The sequence below is a fragment of the Cicer arietinum genome, chromosome 4 (assembly GCF_000331145.2).
Source record: "Cicer arietinum cultivar CDC Frontier isolate Library 1 chromosome 4, Cicar.CDCFrontier_v2.0, whole genome shotgun sequence".
NCBI classification, from domain to species: Eukaryota; Viridiplantae; Streptophyta; class Magnoliopsida; order Fabales; family Fabaceae; genus Cicer; species Cicer arietinum.
The window spans coordinates 793118-820693 of NC_021163.2; the positions used below are offsets into that span (position 1 = coordinate 793118).

Genomic DNA, 27576 nt, shown 5'->3' on the forward strand with positions numbered 1-27576 from the left:
CGTCCCTGCTCCTTAAAATGTCTTTCATCCCTATTGCAATTCTCAATGTGAGAAATTCTCTTCCTCATCCATATTCTTAAAGACTCATCAATAAAAAAAAAATACATTTTAATATATTTTTTATGAAGAATTGTAGTCTTACATTATATTTTTTGGGAATAATAAAAATACAAGTGAAGTGTAATTTTGTTTTTATATTGAATTCTTTTAAAAAAAAATAGCAAAGTGACCATAAATGGATCATATTTGCAATACATTTACATATTTTTTGACATCCCATAAGTTATCTTCACTATAGGTAATGTTATTTGAGAGGCTTCAAATATTGAATATGGATATTTCTCTTAACTGAAAAGATTATTGGTTTGTCAAGTTCGTGGAAAACACATTTTTGGTAATATTCCTTGAAGGCGCGAACTCCGCAAGACTAAGGTACGACCTCCTATTTCAAACTTCCTTTTAGGGAATTTTCTTCCTTGCCCCCATCTCTATAGAGAAAAATATTCACTCACATGTCCAACATGAGGTCGTCTTTGTGGGGATCATACTTACAGAGGAAAATCAATATCCATTCACACCTTTGAGCCATAATAACACTTTTACACTTTGTTTTTTTTCTTTTACGATGAGTAGATATAAGTCAAATCAAATACTTGGGCTTAAGACTAGTTTGTCAAGAAAATTGTTTGACCCTTAAATTTATTACTTATAGCAAATTATATTCTCCAATAAAATTTAATCATCGACGAAGTCAATTAATAGTTCACACTTAAAAAGTGTTTTATATCCTCGTGTATCTTTATTTTTTAGAGTGAAATCCAACTTCGTAGATGAAGAGTTGAAACACAAACTAAAATGTCGAGAAAATTAGTGGTAGTATAATTTAGAAAGCTAGTAGTATTATAACTTAGGCATTAATTTGAGTTGTACCAAATGAGAATGTCCGAGGAGTCATTATGACCGCTATAGCATCTTCTCAAATTATATATCGATAAAATAATAAATTAAAATATAAAATATAAACAAATATATAAAATTATTTTTTTTTATAGTTGATAATAGGTAAAATTAAAATACAAATGATTTATCTTCTTTAAGAGTATCATTTAAGTTGTTTATATATAGATTAAATTTTTTTTTTCTCATTTGGATTGTTTACTTTTCAAAACGTTTTAAATTTATCTTTTATTTTTTACTCCATCTGTCTAATAATATATATCAAATAAGGTTTTTGTATACGTATTAAGAAATATAATAGTTAAAAGAAACAAACTCATGTTATTAAACCATTCATTTTAATTATCGAATATGTTTTCACTATCATCTATGTAAAATATAATAATAATTTGTAAGCTGTATACATAATTATTATTGAAGAATAATATAGAAAAAAATAATTAAAATTGTATTGAAATTTGAGAATGATATTTATTTTGAAATAATTTTTATAAACTAAAATGATATCCAATATGAAACTGAAGGAGTAAGACATTTATAAATTTATCCTTTTTTTTTTTTTTTTTTAGTATTTTATCTTTTAACATTTATATAAAATTATCATTCAAAATGTCAACGTGACATTGAAAACCACCAAAACAAGTCTAAGGAGAATTATTATTAATAATGTTTTAATAAAAAATGAAAAATTCAAATTCTGAAAAAATATTTGAACATCCATCATCTTCTTAGTTATTTTTTTCATCTTTCTTCAACATTATTAATAATAATACTTCTTCTATTGAACCAACTCAACTTTTTATTAAAATATAAAACATATTTTTGTAGGCACCGTAATCTATGAAAAAATATAAATTAGGAATGCGTAAACTACCAGACTTGTCATGGACTTTATAGGACACTATTAAATAAGTAGACAACATTATAAATATTTTAAAAAGTCTCTAATTCTAAATTATAAATTCTTAATCAAATTGATCAACATCAACAACGAGCAAAGTGTGGTGCCCTACTTATTTTTCCCCCAACAACTCGTCCCTCTCACTCATTCATTCAGAATCCCAAAAAACAAAATGGTAAGCATTTCAGTGAGAAGAAGAAAGCCCAGTTAAGGTAAGGTAACCTTTTCACCTTCAATGCTCACTCTAATCTCAGTTTTCTTTCACTTCACATTTATTTCCTCATCTTCTCACTCTCACTCTCATTTCACTCACCAGATCACGCTCACCAACCTTGCTCTCTACGCATTCTTCTTTTCTTTCCTCCGCTTTTTCCCTAGGTACAAATTTTTTCACACGTTCGTTTTTCTACTACCAAATTAAGTCTACTTCTATGTTTTTTGTTTTTTATTTTTTTTTTTAGTTTTGAGTTTCCGATTGGTAAGATCAATGTCTTCTCGTGCGATTCTAACATTGCATGCTCTATCTATGGTTTTATCCATTCTTCATTGTTACTGACTATTACCGTGATCGCATGCATAAACACAAGTGTCTTTGACATCCTTTTTTTCTAAGCTTAATTAGCTCATTCATGTAGTGTTATTTATTTTTCGAGTTCCATTTTAATTTTTAAGTACAGAAAGATTAGGATTATAGAGAAGTAGAATTACTTCTTTGACTCGGTGACGACTTTGAATGTTTTTTTTTTTTTTTGCAAACATAGAAGTGTAGTTAGGGTTTTGGTCTCCTTCTTAATCAAGGTTTCATTAGAAAGGATATTGAAGTTTTTGTATATGTACAATGTGTACGTCAAAATACATGTCGTTTTTGTCTGGTTTTGAAGCGATATATCTTATGAAGGACTAATACCGACACCGACACTAAACCGTCAACACTGGTAATAATTTGAGGAAATGAATTAATTGAATGTAATCAAGGTTTCAGTGTCCTCTCGGTGATTTCGAAAAATGACACGTGTCGGACACACGGCACGGCTTCGATCAGAAGTGTTGGTGCTAAAGAGGATATATTTGTGTTTTCACCCGCTTCTTTATTTTAGGCTATTGAATTTGTTGGATAACTGATTTTATTCCTTTATTAGAAGAATGTTTAAGTCTTCTTGTTCAATTTCTCATAAATCATAGGATGTGTTTCTTTTTCTATCTTAGAAATCTTTGGAATTTAAGGGCGTTTTACATTTGGGTGTCTGTAGCAAAAAAGTAACTGTTGGATGATTAAAAATGGCGACCAAACAAAAAGTAGCAGCGGCCTATCGTGCAATGCAAAATCTTGAGATTCCTGAAGCAAAAGTAAAACCGGTACTAAAGAAACTCCTCAAACTGTATGATAAAAACTGGGAGCTTATTGAGGAAGAGAACTATAGAGCTCTAGCAGATGCTATATTTGAAAGCAATGACTTTGAGGTGTTTTTTCTCACTTTATTTGCTACCCCCTCTCCCCCGTGGCTGCACACACACCAACTCTCTCTATGATCTTTCTGCATACTTACTAACATTGTTGAATTTTATTTGATAGGAGCCAGAAGAGCAAAAGAAAAACAAGAAAGTTAATGTACATAACATTCACCATTCTTAGTTGGCAATTTATCTGCATTACTTTATTAGCTTTATGTCTATGTCTATAGCTGTTGAAAGTATTGTGTTTTCATACAAATAGGAAGAAGAGATGGAGGACGAAGAAGCTTCGATGAATGATGAAGCTGCTCGACCTCTGAAAAGATTGAGATTAAGAGGACAAGAGAGTCAGCATGGGGATTGTGTGACAAACGATTCCCCTAGCTCAGCTGCTTCTCCTTTAAAGAAGCTTCGAATAGAAAAGGCCACAACACTCCAGAGTTTCCCTGCACAACAGCCTCAAAACAAAGCAGTGTCATCTGATGGAAATGTGAGGATTGAAGCACGTCTAGGTCCCATGCGAGATGCTAGTTCTGACAGGGGAAAGCAACCTGCATCGCCTCAAGTTTCTCTTGGAGGGAGAAGGCATATATCTGAAAGAGGATCTCCATCTAAACAACCATCAGTTGAACCTGGGAAGTCTCTGTTGCCAAGCAACCAAACGCCTCATGCTTATGCATTGATCATACCTAAAGATGAGCCTGTTGATGAAGTGCCTGAATATGAGGTTCCCATTGCAGTGATTCCTCCTGGTATTCAATGAACTATTCCTTAATATCAAGTTTCTTGTTTTTTTCCTGCTTTTCATGTTTAGCTGCATGACATCTTAACTGTGATTCACATGTTTGGCTTATAGTTTCTGAACCATGGTTTTACTCATCAGAGAAGTAACTTCTATTTTTGCTTCATGTCAAACCATGGATTGTTACCCAAACTTATGTTCACACACAACCCAGCTGTGGTTTTGTTAAACATGTTATTTGTGGATGAAACTCTGTTTTTGGGCTTTCTAACTACTACCCAAACACTGTCATTTTTTGTTGAAAGCAACAGTAAGTACTGACTGTACTCTACTCCCTCCGGAATGAAATATAAGCAAAAATAGTAGTTGAAAAGTTGATGTATCTAGACTAAATTTTTAACTAGATACATCAACCTTTCAACTACTCTTTTTACTTATATATCATTCCAGAGTAGCACTCTGCATACATCATTTAAACATTTTCTTTCAAAATACAGGAAAAATCCTTATTGTCAGACTCACTGTACCTGAAAAGAATAAAGTCAATGCACAAATTTTGGTTTGGCTGTAAAATAAAAGTATATTTGTTTAACTGGTTTTGTCTCCCCACCATTGTATAATTGAATCATGTCAGTTGTCTACTGAAACTGATAGAAGTGAAACACCATGATCATATGCTCTAATTGGTTCATCTGCTTATGCAAGCTTTCACTGATTTATGCATTTCAAGAAATTTTGCATAAGATACTCCATGATTACCACTGCTTGTATTTGCAGGAGTCGGATTCTGGTATATGAATCGGTCTAATTTCTTAGTCTTAAACCAAATAATTATTACATTTTTATTCTATTTGTCATTGTTGTTTTACCATTTTTCTTTTAGCTTGTGTCGTCCATTGACAATCATCTTGTTAAGAGTTTTTTTTTAAATGAAGAACCATCAAGTTTAAGGGACTCATCAATGAAGAACGGCACTACTAGAAAGCAAGCTGGCCATGTCCCTGTGGCATCATCACAACACAGAGATAGAGTTAGAAATGAAGATATACGTCCTTCCTCGAATAAAGAAGTGGCTTCTAATGTTGTGATAGCCTCTTCAGCTAAGGGAGAAGTAAAACTTTCTCTTAGCTGCAACTCAGCTATTGCAGGACCAGATTTTCGCATGGCTAATCAGGAACAACTTCTAAAGATGATGGAGGATAAATGTCTGCGATCATATAAAATCACTGACCCAAATTTTTCGATCGCGAAAATGTTGAGAGATATATGTGATTGCATGTTGGAATTCAGTACTGATTCAAATGGTGACTCAAAAGAAGGTTCTATGACAAGATCAGGTGTTGATGTGTTGAAGGAATCAGAGGCACATGACACTCCGATAGTTGAGGGAAATAAAGAATTGGATATATTGTCTCACTCATCAAATGGATCAGTTCATGTTAATTCTTTTTCTGCCTTGGTTTCACCTCGAAGTCCCTTTTCGCCAACCAACCAGAGTAGTCTGGATGATGGTGTACTACTTTCCAAGATGGATAAGTCTCATGATTTTTCGCAAAGCGATGGCAAAAAGCAGCTAGAAGATCCCGTGTCTCCAAATTCACGTAGTTTAGTGATTGTTCCACATCATCAGCTTACAGCCGATGATGCAAGGTCTTTTCATGATGTTAATGACCTCACGAAAGGAAATGAAAATGTTCAAATTTCATGGGTGAATGAAACTACTGATGATTTTCCACCATCTTTCAACTACATACCCCAAAACCTTGTGTTCCAAGATGCTCATGTTAACATTTCTCTATCTCGTATTGGGACTGCGGACTGTTGTTCCTGTGTAGGCAGCTGTGTCTATTCAACACATTGTGCCTGTACAGATAAAGCTGGGGGCGAATTGGCATATACTGCTCAAGGCCTAATGAAAGAAGAGACTTTGGAAGAGTGCATTGCTATCAGTCACAACCCCCAACAGCATTACTTTTATTGCAAAGATTGCCCACTTGAAAGATCCAAGAATGATGGTTGTTTGGAACCATGCAAAGGACATTTGAAGAGGAAGTTTATTAAAGAATGTTGGAGCAAATGTGGCTGTGGGAAACAATGTGGCAATCGGGTTATCCAGCGAGGAATAACATATAACTTGCAGGTGGGTGTTCAAGTAATCTTTGCTATTAGTAAACAAATACATTTCTCCAATATTGATGTATAATTTGTACTCTTAAAGAAGATATTTTTGAATAAGAAACCCATTCTTTACATATGCATTGTATTTATAGTGTATAGCAAGTTATTATCTCCAGTCCCAAGTTCCTATATATTATAGATACAATGCCCATGCAAAGAACGAGTTTCTTATTCTGACAGTGTCTTAACAGAACATTTTTCAAAATGTTCTCTAGTAAATATTTTAAATGCAGGTATTTTTCACTTCTGAAGAAAAAGGATGGGGTCTTCGTACCTTAGAGGACCTGCCAAAAGGTGCATTTGTGTGTGAGTTTGCTGGAGAGATTTTAACCATCGGAGAGTTGCATGAGAGGAACATGAAATGCACTGAAAATGGGAAGTCTATGTACCCAATTCTACTAGATGCAGATTGGGATTCAGGATTTGTGAAGGATGAAGAAGCTTTATGCCTAGATGCAGCATCCTTTGGTAACATTGCTAGATTTATCAATCACAGGTATTAAATTTCTAATCTATTGTTTCACGTTTAGCACCCTAAAGTTCAAGCTAGGGAAAGCAAACAAACAAGAATAAATTATTCTTGGGCTGCTAAATGTTTAAATCCTTCTGCTCTAACTTTGATTGCCACTTTTCTAACAACGTACTTGCTGTTTGCAAGTTATATGGAATAAATATCGGTTTTATATCAAAACAATTTCTCACTACTATTTTTCAACTGACATTCATTACTTGGTTGCACTTTTTATTGATATTCAGAAAAATTGGAGAAAATAGTATTCATTCTTGTAGTTTATATATATATATATATATAGGGGGCATATCAAGTGAGAGGAGTGGTTATTGTGAGAGATGAGAGGATTAATTAGCAACCATCTGATTGAAATAAATGGTAGAGATATTTTTACTCAAAATGCATGCTTTTTCCTTGAATTTATGTATCGCACGCTGCCCCTTCTTCTCAGTTGTGCTTCTTTTATGGGCGATTCTTATTATTCTTCCCAGTTCTTGAATTTTACCAGCATCGATTATTTTGATTGGTGATATCAATGGTAGTGGATAGATATTGAGGCACCGCCTATTTGAAATTTTGAATGTCGGATCATTATTCTATTAGTTTGATGTCTTGATGCTTTTTGCTTATGTTTTAAATTTTATTCCACCATTGTTTCTTACCTTCAAGCTGTGTTTTAAAGCGATTTGTAATAATTAAGATTTCAAAATAAACATCGGTCAATTACCCTATACCAGATTGTGATTTTACCTGATTGCTTCATCTCTATCTTCTACACTGCACATTTAAGCTATTTTTTTTGGAACTTGACCCGCATTGTATTTTTGTAGCGTAAAAACTGAAAGGGTCAAAGTGAAGTCACCAATTAAAAATGTACAAAACAAAGATTGGTATATTTAGGTGAATTCATATTTAAAGAAAACAAATTCAAATTCGATAAAAAGAGATAAATAAATTGTGCATTTCATAAATTGACCTTATAGGATGAAGATTTATGTGTACTTGTTGGGGGCTATGGAAATGGAAATGGAGAAGAACAGGAAGACGATTAAGCGGTCAAGTAAAAACAGAGAATCTTAAAACAATTGATTTAATCTCAACAGTTTATTTCAATCCAATAGTTGCTAATTAATCATCTCACTTGATATGTGCCCTATATATATATAATGTGGAACTTATATGAGTCCATGGGTGAACCAATTGTTATTTCCGGTTATTGCAGGTTTTTATTTTCTTGACAGTCTTATTATTTGAGCGAAAATGATGAATTGCAGGGTAGAATAGAACAACATGATCCATTAGTGTTCTTTGTATCAATCACCACTATCTTAATCCTTTTACATTAGTAGATCATTCACCTACTTGAGATTGGAGATAGGACCTATGTAGTCAATGGCGGATAGTGTAACGTAGCGGACGACTCCCAAAACGCTATCGCTGTGTAGCGCATAGCAGTATGGCTGTTATGCTCAAGTCTGGGGATGAGAATAACAGGGGAAAAGAAGAGGTTTGGTGGTACAGAGAACGGGGAAGGTGAAGGTCGCACTGGAGTCATCCATAGTTGTGCCGAAGTCACATGGCAGGAAAAGTTGCAGAGAGGAGAGGAGATGAAGGTCGGAGCCAAGCAGAGGAGATGAGAGGTCGTGAACGAGAAGAAATAAGCGATTGCAAAAGGAAAAACCCTAATTGGTTCAATAAGAATAAAACGTGAGGGCTATTGTCTTTTTGCAGAATAAATGAGGGTGCTTTCTGTCTTTTCACGATAAATATGAGGGCCTTTTAGCATTTTTGTGATAAACAACGAGGTCCTTTTATGTCTTTTTCTCCTATCTTCACTGTTGGGGTCATCTTATCCATGCATTCTCTGCGATTTCGCCGCCACGAGCAGCGCTACAGCTGCTACACTGATCTGCTCCGCCACGGCATTTTGTGTAGCGTCGAATCTCCGATACTGACTACAAAGGATAGGACAAGACAACCCATTGACACCAACATAAACCTCATTACTAAAAACCATTTTATTGTTGAAACTTGTTGTTGGTTCTAATGAATGGACAATAAACTAATACCAAAATTATGCTAAACTTTGCATCTAAAAGAAGTTGAATAAAGTTAAAAGCCAAAGCATCAACAACTGATTTTGATACTACTAGTAGTTAAAGTGACATCAAGTTAAGCCATGTTTGGTGGTTTGGCACTAGAAATAGCGAACCCTTGTTAAAATTTAACCCCTCACAGGACCTAAGAGTTCGGTGAATATGTCTTTGCAACGACGTTGACTCACTGCATCTAAAAGAGAAAGAGAGAAAACCCATTTTGCAGTCTCAATGAGAGAGGTAGAGGGAGGCACAGCGAGAGATAATACATGTCAAAAAGCAAGAAAGCGGGAAAATATGTTTACAGCCAATTGCCGGTAAAAGTAATGGGTTCACTTGTGGACCCTCATATTTAAGGTCCATATTATTTATATGTCCTCAATCTCCTGTAGCAGAGGTGATAGACAGAATTCTGCTCTTAGCAGCTTTGGCTTTGACAACTCTGTGAAAATAGCTAGTGTTTTGATCACCAGCTTCAAGCCAGTTTACTTGGGATTTCTGTTTCATAAACAGCTCCTCAGGCAGGACACTTGCTTTCTATCTTTGAATAATATTTTAAACGAGATTACCAACATAGTAAGACAGAATCAGGGAAGTTTCCATTAAATTTGTCAGCGAATAAAAGATGTTACAAACTACTCAGCAAGAAAAAAAAATTGTCTGCGAAGTTTCATTAAATTTGGTATGTATTTATTTTATATGAATAAGAAAAACAACTCAAGTTTACATTGGTTGTAGTTCATATTGTTTTTAACACATGCACATCTAATCATCGGTAGAGAAAAGGAATTTTTTTCTATATAATTGTCATGATTGATGAATTTTTAATACTTCATAGATTAAAATATGTATTACAGATGTGGAGAATGATTCAGGGCCTTTTCCCACTAGGTGAGTGAGTCTGCAACATGGATCAAACTGCATTATAGTGACCTATCACGAATCATATGCAATGATAGACCATTTAATTCCAATTCTTTTTAATGGTTTAAACTATAGTTTTCCTTTTGATCTCTCTGTAACCCAAACTATTGGAATTACCTCTATTTGACTACCTTCCTTATCGATGTTTCTAGGTTCTTCTTTAAACAGGCCCAAACTACCAAAAATGAGATTCTATCATCTTTTTAATGCTCTTGTTTCTAATCTTATCTTGCCTTGCGTCGCAATATTCCCCCATCAGTATAAGTCTATAACACTGGACTTACTTTCTCTTATGCTCTTTATTGCTTGACACTCAACTCAAATGGTATTACTTATCTCGTAACTGTGCAGTAAAATCTAATTAGGTATAGATAAAATATTTATAACTGCATATGAATGCAGAAAGCTTCGTTTCATTTGCATACTTTGAATGGTTGATTCTGCATTCAGATGATTTGATACTTGTGATTGTATTCTATTAACTCTTGACTTCTGCAAAACAGTGCCTTGGAAGTTATTTGGTAATTTAAGTGATTCTTTATTAATTCCATTTCACTTTTCTTCAGATGTTTTGATGCAAACTTGGTTGAAATCCCAATTCAAATTGAGTGTCCAGATCGTTACTACTATCATGTGAGACCTAGCAAATCATTGAAGTTGGATAATCTGTTTTACTTGCCTCTTGTTATCACAACAAACTGTGTACCACGTTTTGCTTACCAATGCTTTTGATGTTTTAAAATTTGCAGTTTGCCCTTTTCACTTCCAGAAATATAGCAGCGCAGGAAGAGCTCACCTGGGTAAGTTTTGTTACGTAATATGGTTTTTGATGAATGATTCTGTATTGTTTAAATAACATCACTTTATTGTGCTTCCATGCTTAGTAATTACTCTCCTTTTTCATGTAGTGAGCCAATTAGCAACAATTAAATCGGTTGACATAATTTATTTTTGGTTGAATTTATTTTATAGTTTTTCATGGCTATTTAATTGACAAATGCTACGTGCATTGGTTGGTTGGCAGACCATTAAGTAAGGTTATACTGAGAATTGCCTTCGTATTTTTGTAGTGTACTTTCTTCAAAACAGTTGAATTAATCTAGAATAATTCTTTTTTCTCTACAGAATCTTATGCTTGTGATGTTTCTGCAGGATTACGGCATTGACTTTGATGACCATGATCAGCCTGTCAAGCTGTTCCAATGCAGATGTGGCAGTAAGTTCTGCAGGAATATGAAGCGATCAACCAGTAAGTTCAATTTCTCACTGATTGGTAGTTTGCATTTTTTATACTACTACCTTTTATCTCTAAAATAGTGGTCCTTATAATTTTTCTTTTCTTTTCTGGACATTGCAAATTCCTATGCTGCAGCCTAGCCTTCTCTAATTTGTTCCAACATTTGTGTATTTCAAGTTTCAGCCACAATGAATTTATGAAATATATACTGCATCCACTTTTCCTTCACGGTCTGGGTTTCTCTGTCATAGATGCTAATCTTCTTTTAGGTTGTGTGTGTGTATGTATATATATCTGATCAGTGGTGTTATTTAATATGAAACCATAATAACAATATTTATGATAATTTAGGAATTTCTGTAGAAGGATCATGTGTAAGCCATGATTAGTAATCGAAGCTGTTCTCTGCTAATTCTTTTGCTTGCTTGATTGTTGAAAAGGCTATGGTTACTTACCAAATTGTAAGTTTTGAATTTAATTTACTTCACTGTGAAATCGTGAGATAACTTATTGGCTTTTGAGAATGTGTACTGTATGTAGCTTATGTTATGCTTGGTTTCATATCATTGCTTGGCTAACTTATATTTGATTTTAGTGGAATTCTTTTAATGGCGACATCTATTCACACACTCATGAATGCACACAACACTTTTGTCAACACTGTGACCATTATTGATTAGCGATTTCTGTAAGTAATATTTACTCTTCTTTGATGCAGGAACCACTAGATCTGTAACAATTGCGAGGTGATAGCTGGTCTCCAGTAAACCATTTTGTTGACTCACCTAGGCCGTGGAACAAGACCTAGCCTACTTTAGTGATGTTTTCTTTTGGGTTTTTTTTTTTTTTTTAATGGTGGCTAGGCAATAGGTACTTTGTACAGCTTTGTGGGAATCTTGTCCAAAGAAAGACAAATGTAACAACAATCATTTTGGTTCTTAATTAAGATACATGTATCGGCAGTTTGCGCTTCCATTTATAATTATATCAAAATGGTCCTTCAATGTTATCTGTTTTTGGTACATCAATGTCAATTTGTATAGGATAAAACAGATATTTGATGGATACTTTTGATATATTTATTAATGGAGGCTAAGCAGTGAAGTTGAATATATTTTACTGCCGGATTTGCAGGGCTTTGTAACAGTTGTTGTTGCGTAGTAGTATTATTAGTGTATGTTTCTTGGTTTTACCGTTTGTTCTTCTGGGCGAAATATTTACTTTTTAAAAATTATGATACCCTTGGATGAGTGGGAGTGCATAACTGTTAATCTGTTATGTTAAGGAATCACAAATAGCTACTAATTAGTATAGCTGAAATTTTCTGAGTTGAGCTGGGACTGCGAGAGCAGAGATGAAAAATTACATAAGGTGCAAAATTTGGCGCTAATGTGGAAATAGATAAAATCTCTAGTCAAGAGTACGTATAAACAGTACATCATGACATTATTTAAGTGAAAGTATGCTATACACTTGCATTGCCTTAAAACTTTGAATTGCAGATTATTTAACTCTTACAGAACTGAATCAACATAAGAAAACAATAATGTGCTGGGAGGCAGTTCATTATTTGACAAACATTGGTGTAGTTGATGATGATGACAAGGATTCCCTGCCGTGAGGCCTGCAAAGGGTTTCATGCTCTGAAGTCGAAGGTATGATTGGTCTAATGCTCCCTGGATTGAGAGGGAAAAGGGTTTTATAGTAACCATCCATAATTTCTTGAAAATTACAAGTATCTGCGACTTTAGGAATCTGTCCAAGGCACGAAAGACGTATCTCTTAATCCATAAATGAACATAACAAATGATGATAAATAAATCTGAACATTTTTTTAGCAAAGCAATCACCTGATAAATGTCACGCATGTAGGCATGTAGATTGTGATACTCATACAACTTCTTCTTGGTACATTTAAATAAAACATTATAAGCAATATCAAACCGAATCAAAGTAGTAAACAAACAAATATCAACAAGTGTAAGCCTGTCTCCACACAAGTAGCGAGAATTTGACAAATGATCCTCCAACTCATCAAGTGTACTAAACAATTCATTTACCGCTGTATCGTATGCTTCTTGACTCTGCGCAAACCCGCACCTTCAATGCAACAACAACAATACCCAATTCAATAATCCATGATCAAGGAATTAAAAAAAATCATTAATCAAAACCTCAATTCATATACCTATAAACACCATTATTCACATTTGGATATATCACTTTATACCATTCCTCAATCTTATCCTTTAACTCAGGTGGTGAAAGATCCAACTCAGGGTTACTGGCCAACCCATTTAACCTGGAATTGAAAATTTGAATGATATCGTAACTTTCGTTACATATAACATCTTTAGAGTCCTTGTTCCATAACATTGGCACAGTGGATCTTCCATCATACCCACCTCTTCGAAGCTTATAAACTTCTTTCAAAGTTTTACAACCATTCGCGTTATCCAAACTCGGACGAATTACCCGATCCGTATCCACACCGCTAACTCGTTTGAATTCCCACGACCCGTCGTCACTCGGGGACGCAACCGATACAGGAACGGCTTCTTCCAACCCTTTGAGTGCGCGTACTATGAGAGTACGGTGGGCCCACGGGCATGCCAGCCCAACGTACAGGTGGAGGGGCCCACTTGCTGGAGAATCGGAGAATCGGAATTTTGAAGCGGGTCTTGAATACCCGCCGGTGGAATCAGAGGGAGCGATCTGAGACATCATGAGCTGCCACGTGGAGTTCCAAGCGGTGCGGACGGTGGTGACGAGAACTCCCGGCGGTAAGGATCGACCCCATAGAAGGTTGGTCACAGCACTCAGCAAGGAAGAGGAATTAATCTTAGAATCGGCGTGGTAGTTGTTGTCATGTGACATCATCAGGCAGGGTCGACGGATGGAGTGACTTCCGGTAAGTCTCCGGTGACGGAAATTGGTTGCCGCAGGAACATCGAAGAACTGATTAGAAAAACATGTAGAAGTACGCAACGACATCGTTTTGTACAAAGCTTTTGAAGAAAGTATGCATTTAATAAAAAAATAATGGAAATTTTGCGGTGAAAAAATACAAATTAGCCTTTGTAATCGTCAGCCGTCAATTGTTATTTAAATTTTGTAAATTAATAAATTCATCTATGAAATTATAAAATATTAATTAAAATATTGAATAAATTTTTATGTTTAAATATATTAATCTTCATCCTAGAAGCATTTCTAGTATTGAAAATTTGGATTATAGTGAGTTTATTGCTGTAATTATAAGTAATAGAGTGAAATTAACACATAAATGTTTATTTATGGTTAAGGATTGAATCAAACTCAATTATTGTCGAAACTCTTGGATTGATTGTTTTTCAATCACAATTTTTAAATTTTTTTACCGGTTATTTATGATTGTTTTATCTCTAAACTAAAACCCCTAAACATTTCAATTTCCTTGTTTAATTGGTTTGAAATATCTAAGTTGATCAATTGAAAAACAATTCGGGTTGACACTTTTAGTACAAGTAGATTTTTTACTCGGTTTTATTAATTTCAGTGGGTTCGACACTCATCAACTGCATACTTTATTAACTTAAAAAGGCTAAAAATATATTTAAACAAACTTTTTTAATTAATAGTTCACGTAGGTTTCTAAGAGAGTCGGTTTACGTAATCAAAATCAATTTCAATCGCATAACCTTAACTAAATATTGTAAAAAACAAGAACAATAACAAAATTGATGCAAATCTGATGTAAATGAGAAGTAACGAAGATGGCTAAAGATGAATATAAACGTGAGGTAAAAGATGAAGATAGAAAGAGAAATTATAGTCGAAGACAAAGATAGAATAACAAATTAAGATTTAAAAAATAATATAAATAAACAAAAATATTAATATAAATAAATAAAAATATTTTAAATATTTCGTTTCTATTAAATATATAAGAATGTGGGTAGCAAATATGGGATGTTGATATCAAAATTGTAAAATTTATGATATGTGAACAAAATATTTACATAGAGAAATTAAAGTAAAACAAAAATGTAATTATTAGTGCTTTTACAACTATTCATAAAACCAAAACAAATAAATTAGAAAACGGTAATGTGCTGCTGAGAACTTCACAGCTTTCGGCAAATGCACTTTTTTGTTTATAGGGTTTTTGACAATGTGAAATTAGTTAAGAGTTAAAGACTACACCCACACATCTCTTTAAGATTGAACTAAACGATTCCAAAATATTTATGGTTCTAGCTAATGCTTACGGGAATTATGTGCGTCTAGCATACATGCTTAACATTACTTGTCTTGTAATATTTCTGCAACAGGATTATGATAGAAACAATAGTCTAACAGATTACTTAGTGATTTACATTACTTGCCTTTGAATTGCAGCTTGTTGCTCAAGAAGCATAATTTGAGAAGAATAAGAAGGTTTTTCTATGTGATGCATTGTCTGTTCACTCAGCCTCCAGTCACTGTCACTATTAAGCTTTATGGTGACTTGTCTATTTGCATTGTGAATTATATTTTTGTTATCTGCTAAAAACCTTATTTTTGTAAATGCAGTTACTTAATTTTTTAAATGTGATTTAAAGTTATAAACTCGAGAGTTTAACATCTTTACTATGACCAGTTTGAATGATTGAATTTTTAAAAAAATTTAAAGACTTTTTACACCACATAATATGTCATTTCAATCATACAAAAATTCTAAATTGTTTGAAAGTGATCGGTTAGCCGAATCAATTCAAATCAATCAGCATATAATGTAAAATAGAAAACAATGTATGTTAAAATAGAAAACAATGTATGTTAAAATAGAAAACAATAAATTCATAGTGATGTATAATAGTTATCTACTACAACAACGCTAAAATCATAATTTAAAATTTTAAAATCAATAAATATTATGTAGATAATTTACTAATATCATAAGAATTTACTAAAAAGATAATTTACAAATGAATTAATTTATTTTGTAATCTAAAATTATAAACTTGAGAGCATAACAATCATGATGTAATTGATTTGACTAATTAAGCACTTTGAATTTTTTTAAGATTTTACACATTATTGAAATACTATTTAGAGACGTGGAAAAATGTTCAAATTTTTAAAAATAATCAATTGGTGAAATTGGTTGTGCATTAGATAATGTAAACTTTTAATTCGAAGTTTTTTCGAAAGTATAAAAGTGTTGAAAAATTTTGGACGTAGAAAGTTGACTTTAGTACATCTCAATTAATCTTATATCTCCCATTTAAAAATTGTATGTTTGAAATGTCTAAAATACCCCTCCACTATTTGTCTTTACTGGAAAAGTGAGTTTTTTTTCCAAAAATTTGTTTACCGGAAATTTCAAGAGGAATCAAATTTAATATTGAAAATTAAGTTTTTGAAATTTCCGAGAGTTCTACCCGAAAATTTGAAATATCTGGTATTTGTTTTCAATATTAGAAATTTCAAATTTTCGGGTAACACTATTGAAAATTTCAAAAATGAAATTTCCGATATTGAATCATAATTACTGGAAATTTCATTCGTCACTGAAATTTCTGAAATAGTTTTATGGTGAAAAAAAAAATTGTAATTTTCAGATTTTTGAAATTTCTGGTTTAGCATGATAACTACCGGATATTTCAAAAAATTGAAATTTATGGTAAGGTAAATTTAACTACCGTATATTTCAAAAATTCTGAAAAGGAAAATGTAACTACCAGAAATTTCAAATTTCTGATAAGGTAAATGTAAGTACCGGAAATTTCATGGTACAAATTTTCGATATTATACTTTACCGAAAATTTGATGGTGAAATTTCCGGTAACATAATTGTACTACCATAAATTTGAAATACAAAATTTTCGACAGTGAATTTTTGTGTACCGAATTTTAATAAAAAAAATTTTACGTATCAGAAATTTGGTTAAAGGAGTGAAATTTTGAAGTAATTTTTTTTATCATTAAATCAATAAAAATTTTAAAAATAATTTTGTGTTTTTAACAATTTTGGAGATATAAAATTAATTGGGCGTACAAAAGCCAACTTTTTTGAACCTAACATTATATATTACTTGAGCTGTCAATCCAAAAAATGTCTTTGGTAGGGATATTCCGGATTTTTAGAAATCTACGAGAGCTTAAGAGGGGAGTGAGAAGTTTCCAAAAATGAATCAAGCCCAATAAAAGAAACTAAAAAGGCCGAGGCCCATATTTGTTCATAAAAAAAGTCAGGCCCAAACAAAACCCTAATACCAGAAAACCCTTTGCTTATATACGTAACCAAACAAGAGAATGAAGGTTGAGAGAGACAGAGATGTCGAAGAGAGGTAAGTACAGTGCCTTTTTTTTGTTGTCCATCGTTGATGGTGAGATTCAATATTTATTTTTTGGCTAATGATTTTTAACGATGAATTTTGCGATTTGTATGATTAGGTCGTGGAGGATCTGCGGGAAACAAGTTCCGTATGTCACTGGGTCTTCCAGTGGCAGCTACGGTGAATTGCGCTGACAATACTGGTGCAAAGAATCTCTACATCATTTCAGTGAAAGGAATCAAGGGACGATTGAACCGTCTTCCTTCAGCATGCGTTGGTGACATGGTCATGGCTACTGTCAAGAAGGGAAAACCTGATCTCAGAAAGAAGGTTTTGCCTGCCGTTATCGTTCGTCAGCGTAAGCCTTGGCGCCGAAAGGATGGTGTCTTCATGTACTTTGAAGGTAAAACCCTAATTCAATTCTTTTTGTTATTTTATTTAATTAATGTTGCTTCTGTAATGATTATATTGCTGAGTGTCCTGTTTATGATTGGTCATTCATATTTGGAAGCATATAATTGTGTTATTGCCAGTTTTTAACAGCATGATGTGTATTTATTTTACATTGTGTTACCTGTCTGCTGGTAAATTTCATATATATATATATATATATATATTAAGTTATAAGAATCTCGTTTTAGTGTTGTTCTTGATTTATATCTACTTATGTTTGTTTTTGCAGATAATGCTGGTGTTATTGTGAATCCAAAGGGTGAAATGAAAGGTACCATTTGTTAATTTATCTCACATTTGCAATTTTGCATAGTAAATAGGAGTATAATTTATATTTGGGTATTATTATCTTAAGCTATCTTTAGGTCTTTGTCTTTTATTTATCTGTACCGTTGTTGAATTAATCATGTTTCAGTAAAGTTGTGCCTTATTTCTATTGAAGTTAACTTGACAGTATGCTTCATTCAGTTGTACCATTTGGCCTATTTGATTCATTGTTGGTATTTGATTCGTTGTAGGTTCTGCTATCACTGGTCCAATTGGTAAGGAGTGTGCTGATCTTTGGCCTAGGATTGCCAGTGCTGCCAATGCCATTGTATGATTGGAGAATCTGTTCCAATGAGCTTATGTATCTGTTTTGAGAACTTGAGTTTGTCTAGGATTTTGGTTTTGCTTAAATTTGTCACTGTTTTTTCTTTCTTAGACTTAACTTCAAGTATCTTTTTGAGATCATATTATTTTCATTTGTATCCGAGATTGGTTTTTGATACTCTGCTATTTTCTATTATGATGATATACATTATTTTATCTTTGTATCATTGTCTGGTTTTTTGCACATATTCATCCATGTTTTGTTTTTAGAGTTTGGATTTTACATTTGTGAAAATATTAAGTTAAATGCATGTAGGTTCTTTTGAATGAGTGTCCGTGGAGAAAATTTGTTTCAGTCTTGATTATTGTTACCAAAGTTAAGAGATTCTTGTTAGGATTATATTTATTATTTGAAGTATCAAGTTAGATGTTGCAAGTGTATAATAAGATTAAGGAATTTTAGTCATGTTCATCGCTTGTGTCGATCACACCAGTCAGTGTTGCCACTTGTCGATCTATGAGAGTTGAAGTTGTAATAATTTTATGTTTTAAGAGGCATAGCCTGGTTCTATTAGATAAATAATGCAACATGAGAGTTCTACTTTGCTGTTTATTGGTTTAGTTTCTCGCTTTTCCGTGCATTGAGGCAACTGTATTATTTTTGTTTAAAATTATTTTGGGCTATTCAATTTATTTGTTACTAGATTAGTGTGCCTTTAAATTTTTAACAAACTAAATCCCCATAATTTGGTCGTGAATAAGCTTTGCCCAAACTAAACTATCAAGTACATTGGATTTTAATTCAAAGGTAACATCCAAATAACAAGCTTCTATTACCAATTTAATGCTATTTTTATCATTCGAAATCATTTTTTCTTATGCATGACCAGAAGATAAGAAGCTATTGTTCTGTAATCTACAATTGATAGTAATTGTATAATCCACCTCAAAGAAATTTTAAGTATTATAATGTTTTAATTATTTCCTACTGCATTTAATTTAGTAAGAGTGGTGGGAGGGAACCAGTCTAATGTTTTGTTTACAATACCCTAATAAACTCTTATACAATGGATTTTAAAACATGTTATAAAAGTTTTGGTTATTTTTCGTAACTCAATGGAAGCAGCTATTGATAAGGTTATTTTTGTTTTGAATTGGATGCAGTTGATTGATTTTTTCTCTTTCCATTTTACATCAACATCATCCACGAGGTAAAGTTAAGATAATCGTTTAGTTAATTTGTAGCCCTGTCCATCAATATCCTATGGTAAGCTGTCATTGTGATTGCATTTCTCAACCAATTCTTCAAACAAAGTCCATTTATTTTGTAACCCATCAGAAAACAATAACTACCATAACTACTTTTGATTCTAAAAATTCATCAATGATACAGTAACTTGTATTAATTTGGCATAATAACAGGATGAAACTTTTACATATGAAATTGTATTTTTTTTTACACAAGGAGTATGATGTTACTTTTTTTGGTCATAGTTTATCCATAAGGAGTATGATTGTTAGCATGATATGATCTGTCCCTCGTATCATACGTTACTTGAAATTTAATTTGGAGTTTATTTTGTACAAAGTGTGTTCATATACGTTACTTGAAATTTCTGATCTGTTTACGTAGGAATAGCGTGTACCTTTACTATCATCTAATGATCAACCTCGTTTTAGTATCTCGTAGAAGCATCTTGGGAATCAAAGTTTGGCAAATTAATGTTTGAGTAAAACACAAGCAAATCACAATCACAATGATATACACGAACAATTCAACAGAAGTTTGTCTTCCAAAAGGTAATTGAAGTTGAACATTCCCCATTGATGTTACATCACTACAGGATTTTCTTCAATCCTTTCACCAAACTGGGGCCATCATTATAGTGAAAAGTTAGCAAAGTAAACTATGATCAACTATTCATGATAGTGTTTTTTTTTTTATCTACCACAAATCAGAAAGTGGCAATGTGGCATTAAATATTCACATTTCATGCTTCCTTTGTAGTCCAACTCATGATGCTTCTTCATTTGTTTTAGCAATATACAATGAAACTCTCAAGGTTGTATAGCTTTCAAAGAAATCAATTGATGAAGTTTCAGAGGAAAACAAGAGTTACTACCTCTTCAGTGACACTGGGTAATAATAATGTACAAAGAAAGGTGCAATTTGAGTGTAGCTCTTTGTCATGTTTTGTTAAGAAACTATTTTGTAAGTTGAAGAATTGTTGGAAACAATCTCTGGGGTGGAAAAGGAGTAGTACTCCAAAGTACAGCTATGATCTTCAAAGCTATTGTCTCAACTTTGATGAAGGTCCTTCAAATGATCATATGATTCCATCTCGTGTTTGTTGATGATCTTTCTCTTTCTCTGAATTATGAATAAGTTTATCTAGTGTTTGTTGTTCTGCAGTCATATGATATAATACTCAACAAATTGCATAATTGTAAATTGGACTCAGATCTGTTATCTAGATTTTTTTCCTTAGTCAAAGAGCATGGTTCAAACTTGAAACAAATGTGTTATCTTACAATTTCAACCTTAGTTTGGTTTCTGGCATTATGAAAGTTATGTTAAGTGTTTCCAGTGTCTCATAAGCTGACATGCTTTTCTAGATATTTCTGGATCCATAATTTTTTTTTATTGCTATATGCATCCTTCAATTGATCACATGGATGAGCCATTCAGGCTTTGTCTTAGTATTGTTAACGGTTATCCATTTCATACATACTTTTTAGGCAAAAATGTGGAAATTTATACGAGTAAATTACACTCTCTTCCCCATAGATGGTTGAATTACATTATGCAAAGACATAAACCAGAATTAAGAAAAAGGGCACTGTCAGGAGTAAAATTTTAGTCTTGGTAACAATTTCTCAACAAGAGAGGCTGTCTCATGAGCATCAATATCCAAATTGTTTACTTGTCATAGAAGATCAATTTTGCCACTCTCTACAAGTGGCTTTATTGATTTGTAACATATGAAGTAAAGGACATCAGGCTCCATCTCAAACAGCTTCGACCTGCCAGAATAATCAAATTAAACTGCTTTCTGACTTATTTAATAGAGTGTAATCAATTAATGCAAGATAGAGAGAATTGCCTGTCATCAACAGGTCCATCTTCAAGTTGAATGCCTGTGAGATATTCTTTACTTCTACACAAAACAAATGTGTCGAGTCGTGGTTCTGGAACTGAAACATGGAAAACAAATTAATTTTAGAGTAGGCGGTCTCAAGGACAACATATTAAAAAAAAGACACAGCAGGATTTGAGGTAAACCAGATCCAAGCTCTCAATCAGCCAAAGTGAAAACACATTGGGAAAGACGAGGGAGAAGCCTCTCTAATGTGATTTTTCATGAAAAAGAGAATCCACAATAATTACTGTATTTACCTGCATAGCTACTAGGTTTATAAGAGCTAGCTAATCAGAAGCAATAATCAGAGTATAACTAGATGAATAATAACCTGAGAAATGCAAAGAAAGCATGGAAGGGAAAAAACCCATCGGTGCCACTTTCTCTTTTCAATTTTGTAGGTTTCCATGGTTGGTGAAAGACTATTTTAAAGGTTAAAGCGAATTTTGGGATTAGCTATCAGTTTTTTTGAAAGTAAGAGCAGCCACAAAGTCATTAAATACTTAAGGCTATAAGAAATATTGCTGTAGGCATCAGCATAAAATATTATAGTATCTCGAAGTTGATATTGGAAAATTGCACTGTTCTACAGAATTCATGCACTTCAAAACAACTTCAAGTCAAATATGCGAAGAAAGCTAAATTTAGCAAAACATTTCCAAGAATGAAGTTCATAAAACGTTGAAAAGAAGTACTACAGGAATGACCCTCAGACTGAGTTTAATGCATTCAATCTGGCCATTGCAAAATATTTCATATTATTAGCTAAACTGCAACAATAATTTTTTTCTCACAACAGTGATTTTTGGGTAAATCAAATTTGAATTCCTAGAGTTCTAGATAGACACAAAATGATCCATGAGAAAGAGCAAAATAAGATAACAAAAAATGACAACTAAGAATGGTAAATTACCCATGTCAACCTCTTCACTAATTACAGATTGCCTCTCATAAGACTGATAATTTTCAGGCAGTGTTGATAGAACACTCTCCTCCAGATGCTTCTTTAGGTCATCTGTACACCTGCAAACCGAAAACTAGATTAAAAAACTACAAGTAGCCTACTTTTGAACTATCTGTTTAAACACATTGGTAGTCAGAAAAAAATATAGGGTAGCCTTTCCTTTCAGTGAAAAATTTCTCATCCTTAGAAAGCCTGTTCCAAAGTTCTTCAGTTTTTCGGATGTGGAACATGTACTTTTCAATCTGCAATATAAATGTGATGATAAAATTAAACAAAATACAATCTAGTGAATACAGCAATATGTTATGATATACACATCTTGATCAGTATTCAAATATTCCAACAATTAATGTGTACCCTATTTATTTAAAACCTATGATATAGGTAGAAAATAAGATTGTAAAAATATATCATCTTCAAAATAGAGACTATAAACAATTGAATTTCAATATAGTTAAACATTTATATGGCCACTGCTAATACTCCAGTCGAGGGTAAGGCAGCAATATATTTTGTAGGTTCATTTTTCTTAATTCCTATCCAATGAACTGATTTAGACTTGACAGTTAACAGCCATAATAATCCTATTTCTTTGATAGTAAAAACTAAAAGTTTATTGCTAGTTACCTTCTGGATGCGGATGCGAAGGTATGACCTTAATAAAAACAGGGTTCTATCCAAGTCCATCTGATACAGAGATACTGAAAGAGGATCAGTACCAACAGTCGATTTCTCCTCCACAGTTTCTTCCTGTATAAGAAGAAAAAAGCATCACAGTTACAGGAAAAAACGTGTCTTTGACAGGATGGTACTAAAAGGCTTATATCATAAACGGATGTTACAATCATCACTTAATACAGTTACAACAGCAATAAAGCACAAGATTTGTGATTTTCAGAAGAAAAATCATGTAAAAAACACCTTTATCAAAATGGAAGTAAACAAACAAACAAAATACACCAAAGTATCCATGCAAGGTAACTGATAAATGAAAAACCCACGAAATACATTTTTATTTCATTTTTTTTTAATTTTGAACTTTATATACAGCCATACAGGTCTTGATACCCAAAAATGAAACCCATTTCAGTGAGCAAGCTATAAGAAGAAATCACAAAAAATAAAGGCGAATAGGGCTTGAATGTTTGAAAAGTTACCATCAATTCAATCTGTTCTCTGACACGGATGATCAAATCAGATTCAAAACGAAGAATCTCAGGGGCTGCTTTTTCATTACGCCATGCTCGCTTGAGAAGCTCAACATCAGTGGTTGAAATCAAGGCATCATACTCGTCAGTGAGTGGTACTTGTTCTCCTTCCGCAGATCTTGAACCCATTTATCAGAATCTACAATGATAAAGTTCTGCTAGTGTTGTTTTTCAATTTTGTTTCTCAGTTTTTTTCTTTCTCATTGCTACACACAGCACTGCATTGGTGCCAAACTGATCAAGAGGCAAAAGTATGACAACCTGAAGAGAGTGAAGGAGAGAGCAGGTGTTAAGGTGTTTTGTGATCAGACACGAAATACATAAACTTAGAACAGTCAATACTTTCTATTACCCAAAATACTCATTAATATGGGTACAACTATTAGATTGATATGCATGTGTGGAACAAAATCAAATAACACGTAGGTCATTAAAGATATATAATAGGAAGAAAATTATAAAGACATTTTTATAGCCTTTTCTATTTCTAATAACAACAACAAAACCCCTTACAAACAAAATCTCATTAAAATCTCCTATAAACAACCAAGGCAAATGAACAGTGATACTGAGTTTACAGGGCCCTGCTTGAAGGAATAGGGCTGGAAGGTAACCCAGTACAAATTCACTTATCTCTTGCCAAGTTCAATTAAGAAGGTTACTAAATAAGCATCCACTTCAGATTTTAGAAGTATAACTGATTAAGGATTCTTTCACCTATTTAGTCTACACATCTATTGTTGCTTTACAAGAACAATCATATTCTCTAGCAATGTTCATTTTGTCAATGTCAACTAAAAAATTAATGCAAACAAGTTTAAACCAAACATAAAAGAAATATGAATTGCCAAAACAATGTATCTATATTTTTCAATGAGCAAGGAAAGCAAAATTCACCGTCTTTGAGCCTTTCACCTTTATTTATCACCATATTCCACACACACCGTATGTTATTGTTACAAATTCATTTCGCTTATCTAATGAACAAAACAAACTTCGACAAATTATTTTCCCACTTTTTCTACTAGAACTTTCCTAAACATTCTTCAGACAACCAAATTCAGAAAACAGATGAACGAAAACAAGAGAAATCCTCTTTAAGAAACTTATTTCAGACATAATCAACAAAAAACCATCCAATTGAATTTGATCCATCTAGAAATCCTCAAATAAAAATGCTTGATTGGTGTCAAATGTGTAAACTGAAACACCCCAAAATAAAAAAGCTTGTTCTTTATAAGCTCAATGTCAAATGTATCAAACTGAGCTATATTTGATTCCAATCAATTACAATGCAACCTGAACAAGAGTTGAAGAAATTGACGCGAGAAGTAACCTGAAAAGAGGAGGACAAATTGATATGGAAGTTGCAACCGATGAGACTTGGTCGGAGGTGCCGTGGCAGTTGCGACGGCGGTGGAAGAATGGGTTAGGGTTTGAAGTACACGCCGCCAGGGAAATTGTTTTTGGGAGAGCAACGAAAAGAAAAAAGTGCGGGAAATTAAATTATGCGCGCAAAAATTACATACCCACAGTTCAAACCATTGATTTTCTTATTAATAAGAAAAAAAGTTAATGATAAGAAAATCAATAGTTTATATGGGGTGTTTCAAGGATTTGTATATTTTTTAAAGATAAGACCCAAAATATTTATCATAATTCAGCAAAGGAGATTGATCAACAAGGGTAAAAAAATTTGTTAGAAAATAAAAAATATTTTAAGACATGTTTGTTTGTTTTGCTTGAAGCATTTTACATGGAAAAATATCGGTGAAAAATAATATTTTTTAAAAAGAAATTGTGTGTTTTTTGTGAATAACATAATAAGACAATTTCACATCTTTTTATGGAGGTTATTGATCAAAGTATATTTGGATTGCTTCCCCTTTAGGTTAGATATTTAATTCGCATATTTCCATGTACGTACTATTTCTGAAGTGGTTGAAAATAAATAGACTTAGTTGTAGTTTTAGACTCTTATTTTTTACTGATTTACGAAGTTGGTTCTTCATTTCAAAAAGTCGACAACTTTGATTCATCCATGTAATTTTTTAACTAAAAAAAATGATGATGTGAGATGTTTTAAATAACATATATGATACGATGTAGAATGACTAACATCCATGAAATTGGTATAAAACGTCGTAAAAACTTAGCTTTCAACTTCATAATATTTTTTATATTTTTAGTTTAATTAGTGACATATAAATAATTAATGAATCTAAATGGTTTTATATCATATAATTGTATGTCACGTCATTTTTTAGTTCAAAAATATGAGGGAGATACTAAAACTGCCGACTTTTAAAATGAGAACCAATTTCCGTTAATTGATAATAATAGAAGAACCAAAACTGCAATTAAACCAAAAAAATATTATTGATGCAAATGAGGGTGCGATTGTACATGTATTGCCCTTGTGTTATGAAATATGGTGTGCTAGAGGAAAAAAAATATTTTGAAGGGACTAATATTGATGTGACTACCATTGTTCAAAAGACACACAAATCTATTGTTAATTTTAATAGTGCTAGTGCAATATTTTTGGAGGCACTAAGTAGAAGTCTCGGTTTTCCTATATTTGATGTTCGTTGGACACCTCCATTTAATGATTGTTATAAGTTTAATGTTGATGCATCACATCTAATAGATAAGAATAGATGGGGTATTAATGTTGTAATGAGAATGTTCATAGTGTAGTAGTTGATGTCAAGTCATTTCATTACCAGATTCAGAGATAGTAGAAACTTTAGCTATGTAGAAGAGTGTTTAATTTTCTAAAGATATATTTTTCTTGAATCTTATAGCGGAATCAAATGTTTCAAATATGATTGTGGCGTTGAACGTTCATCAACAATCTTCTACCTATGTTGGTTCTATTATTCGAGATTGCATTAATTTTAATGTTCGCTTTCGTAGTTTAAATTTTTTATATGTTAGGCGTGATACCAACCAAACTTTATATTATTTAGTTAAATATGTTCTTTATAATTCAGATTGCACGTGGATTGAAGAAACTCCACCCTATATTTCTATTGTCTTGACTCTTGATTTGTTGTGAGACTTTCTTTAATGAAATTATCATTGACATAAAAAATGATTTTCTTATTAATAATAATAACAATAAAAATAGTGGAAATACATGGTTGACTTTAGGAGTAAATGTGTGATGAGTTATCTCGCTTAATAACTAATTATAAACGGTAAATTTCACTAATTCAATCATCAAATCAAAAAAATTTCTTGATTAGATAACTCCACAAATTTGTATAAAAATTTAAAACTATTTAATACTTCATTAAATAATTTCAAATGGATCTATAATAATTTTTTTATTATATAGTTACGAATTTCATTGATATAAAATTTTGTATAATTGATATTAATATATTATGTCAATAATCATTGATTAGTTTAATGAAATTAATCGCCTCCATTGCCACAATAGTTCTTTAAAGAATTTTTTGCACGACCAACAACCACCTTGAAAGGTCATTGTAAGACTTCTCTCAATTACTATAAATTGTTTCCTTAGCCTTGCTATTTGCCATCCATTCCTTCTATAGGCGATTGTGTAATTGTATTATTCCCAAATTGTACAATGATCACCTTCACTTTAATTGATAAGTCAACTTTCAGAAGCGATTTTATGCTTTCACATATGATGTCACAGTTAAGTTTAGGAGGATCACATGACATAAAGGAATTTGCGCAGTTGTGGGGTCCTTCAAACGATCAATCCCCTATTGTTTACTTTTTTGACTTGGTGAAGCCATGCATTTGAACAAGCATTGTGTATTCACACATTTAATTATATATTTGTATTAACCATATTGCATTACATGATAATTGAGTGGGTGTTTATTGGTAGTGCTTAATTGCAAGTTGGCAATCAAGTTTGCTACTAAACTTCATTTCGT

At 32.6% G+C, this 27576-nt stretch overlaps 4 protein-coding genes and 1 non-coding gene across 12 annotated transcripts; 3 read left to right on the forward strand and 2 right to left on the reverse strand.

The window, feature by feature from the left end:
- Positions 1 to 1916: 1916 nt before the first annotated feature.
- On the forward strand, positions 1917 to 12190 carry LOC101490037 (probable inactive histone-lysine N-methyltransferase SUVR2). Of its 8 annotated transcripts, none has more exons than XR_012162526.1 (12): positions 1917 to 2070; positions 2175 to 2236; positions 3065 to 3319; positions 3432 to 3467; positions 3573 to 4062; positions 4988 to 6192; positions 6464 to 6726; positions 10328 to 10394; positions 10511 to 10561; positions 10914 to 11010; positions 11350 to 11459; positions 11717 to 12190. XR_012162526.1 is itself a non-coding variant. In XM_012714324.3 (11 exons), the coding sequence occupies exons 3-11, from the start codon at positions 3137 to 3139 to the stop codon at positions 11746 to 11748; spliced, it is 2424 nt and encodes an 807-aa protein (XP_012569778.1). In that variant the 5' UTR covers positions 1918 to 2070; positions 2175 to 2236; positions 3109 to 3136; the 3' UTR covers positions 11749 to 12190. The 8 variants fall into 8 exon arrangements, 1 of the variants encoding a protein (XP_012569778.1); XR_189618.4 differs by having other exon boundaries at positions 3109 to 3319; XR_012162527.1 differs by having other exon boundaries at positions 1926 to 2075.
- A 187-nt stretch (positions 12191 to 12377) lies between these two features.
- LOC101490700 (uncharacterized) lies at positions 12378 to 14026 on the reverse strand. The gene is made up of 3 exons (XM_004495008.4): positions 13187 to 14026; positions 12849 to 13098; positions 12378 to 12753 (listed from the first exon to the last, which is right to left on the reverse strand). Exons 1-3 carry the CDS (start codon positions 13990 to 13992, stop codon positions 12565 to 12567), a joined length of 1245 nt encoding a protein of 414 aa, XP_004495065.1. The 5' UTR covers positions 13993 to 14026; the 3' UTR covers positions 12378 to 12564.
- Positions 14027 to 17162: 3136 nt separating this feature from the next.
- Positions 17163 to 18571, forward strand: LOC101491017 (large ribosomal subunit protein uL14x/uL14z/uL14y). Its single transcript, XM_004495009.3, has 4 exons — positions 17163 to 17312; positions 17419 to 17703; positions 17983 to 18024; positions 18272 to 18571. The coding sequence occupies exons 1-4, from the start codon at positions 17300 to 17302 to the stop codon at positions 18352 to 18354; spliced, it is 423 nt and encodes a 140-aa protein (XP_004495066.1). The 5' UTR covers positions 17163 to 17299; the 3' UTR covers positions 18355 to 18571.
- On the forward strand, positions 17748 to 17892 carry LOC113786436 (small nucleolar RNA snoR137). The gene has a single exon (XR_003472719.1). It is a non-coding gene; the product is annotated as a small nucleolar RNA snoR137 (small nucleolar RNA).
- Positions 18572 to 21008: 2437 nt separating the features above from the next.
- On the reverse strand, positions 21009 to 25274 carry LOC101491330 (DNA replication complex GINS protein SLD5-like). The gene is made up of 7 exons (XM_073367638.1): positions 24993 to 25274; positions 23606 to 23917; positions 23076 to 23198; positions 22607 to 22690; positions 22398 to 22506; positions 21449 to 21539; positions 21009 to 21368 (listed from the first exon to the last, which is right to left on the reverse strand). Exons 2-7 carry the CDS (start codon positions 23783 to 23785, stop codon positions 21272 to 21274), a joined length of 684 nt encoding a protein of 227 aa, XP_073223739.1. The 5' UTR covers positions 23786 to 23917; positions 24993 to 25274; the 3' UTR covers positions 21009 to 21271.
- Positions 25275 to 27576: the final 2302 nt, after the last annotated feature.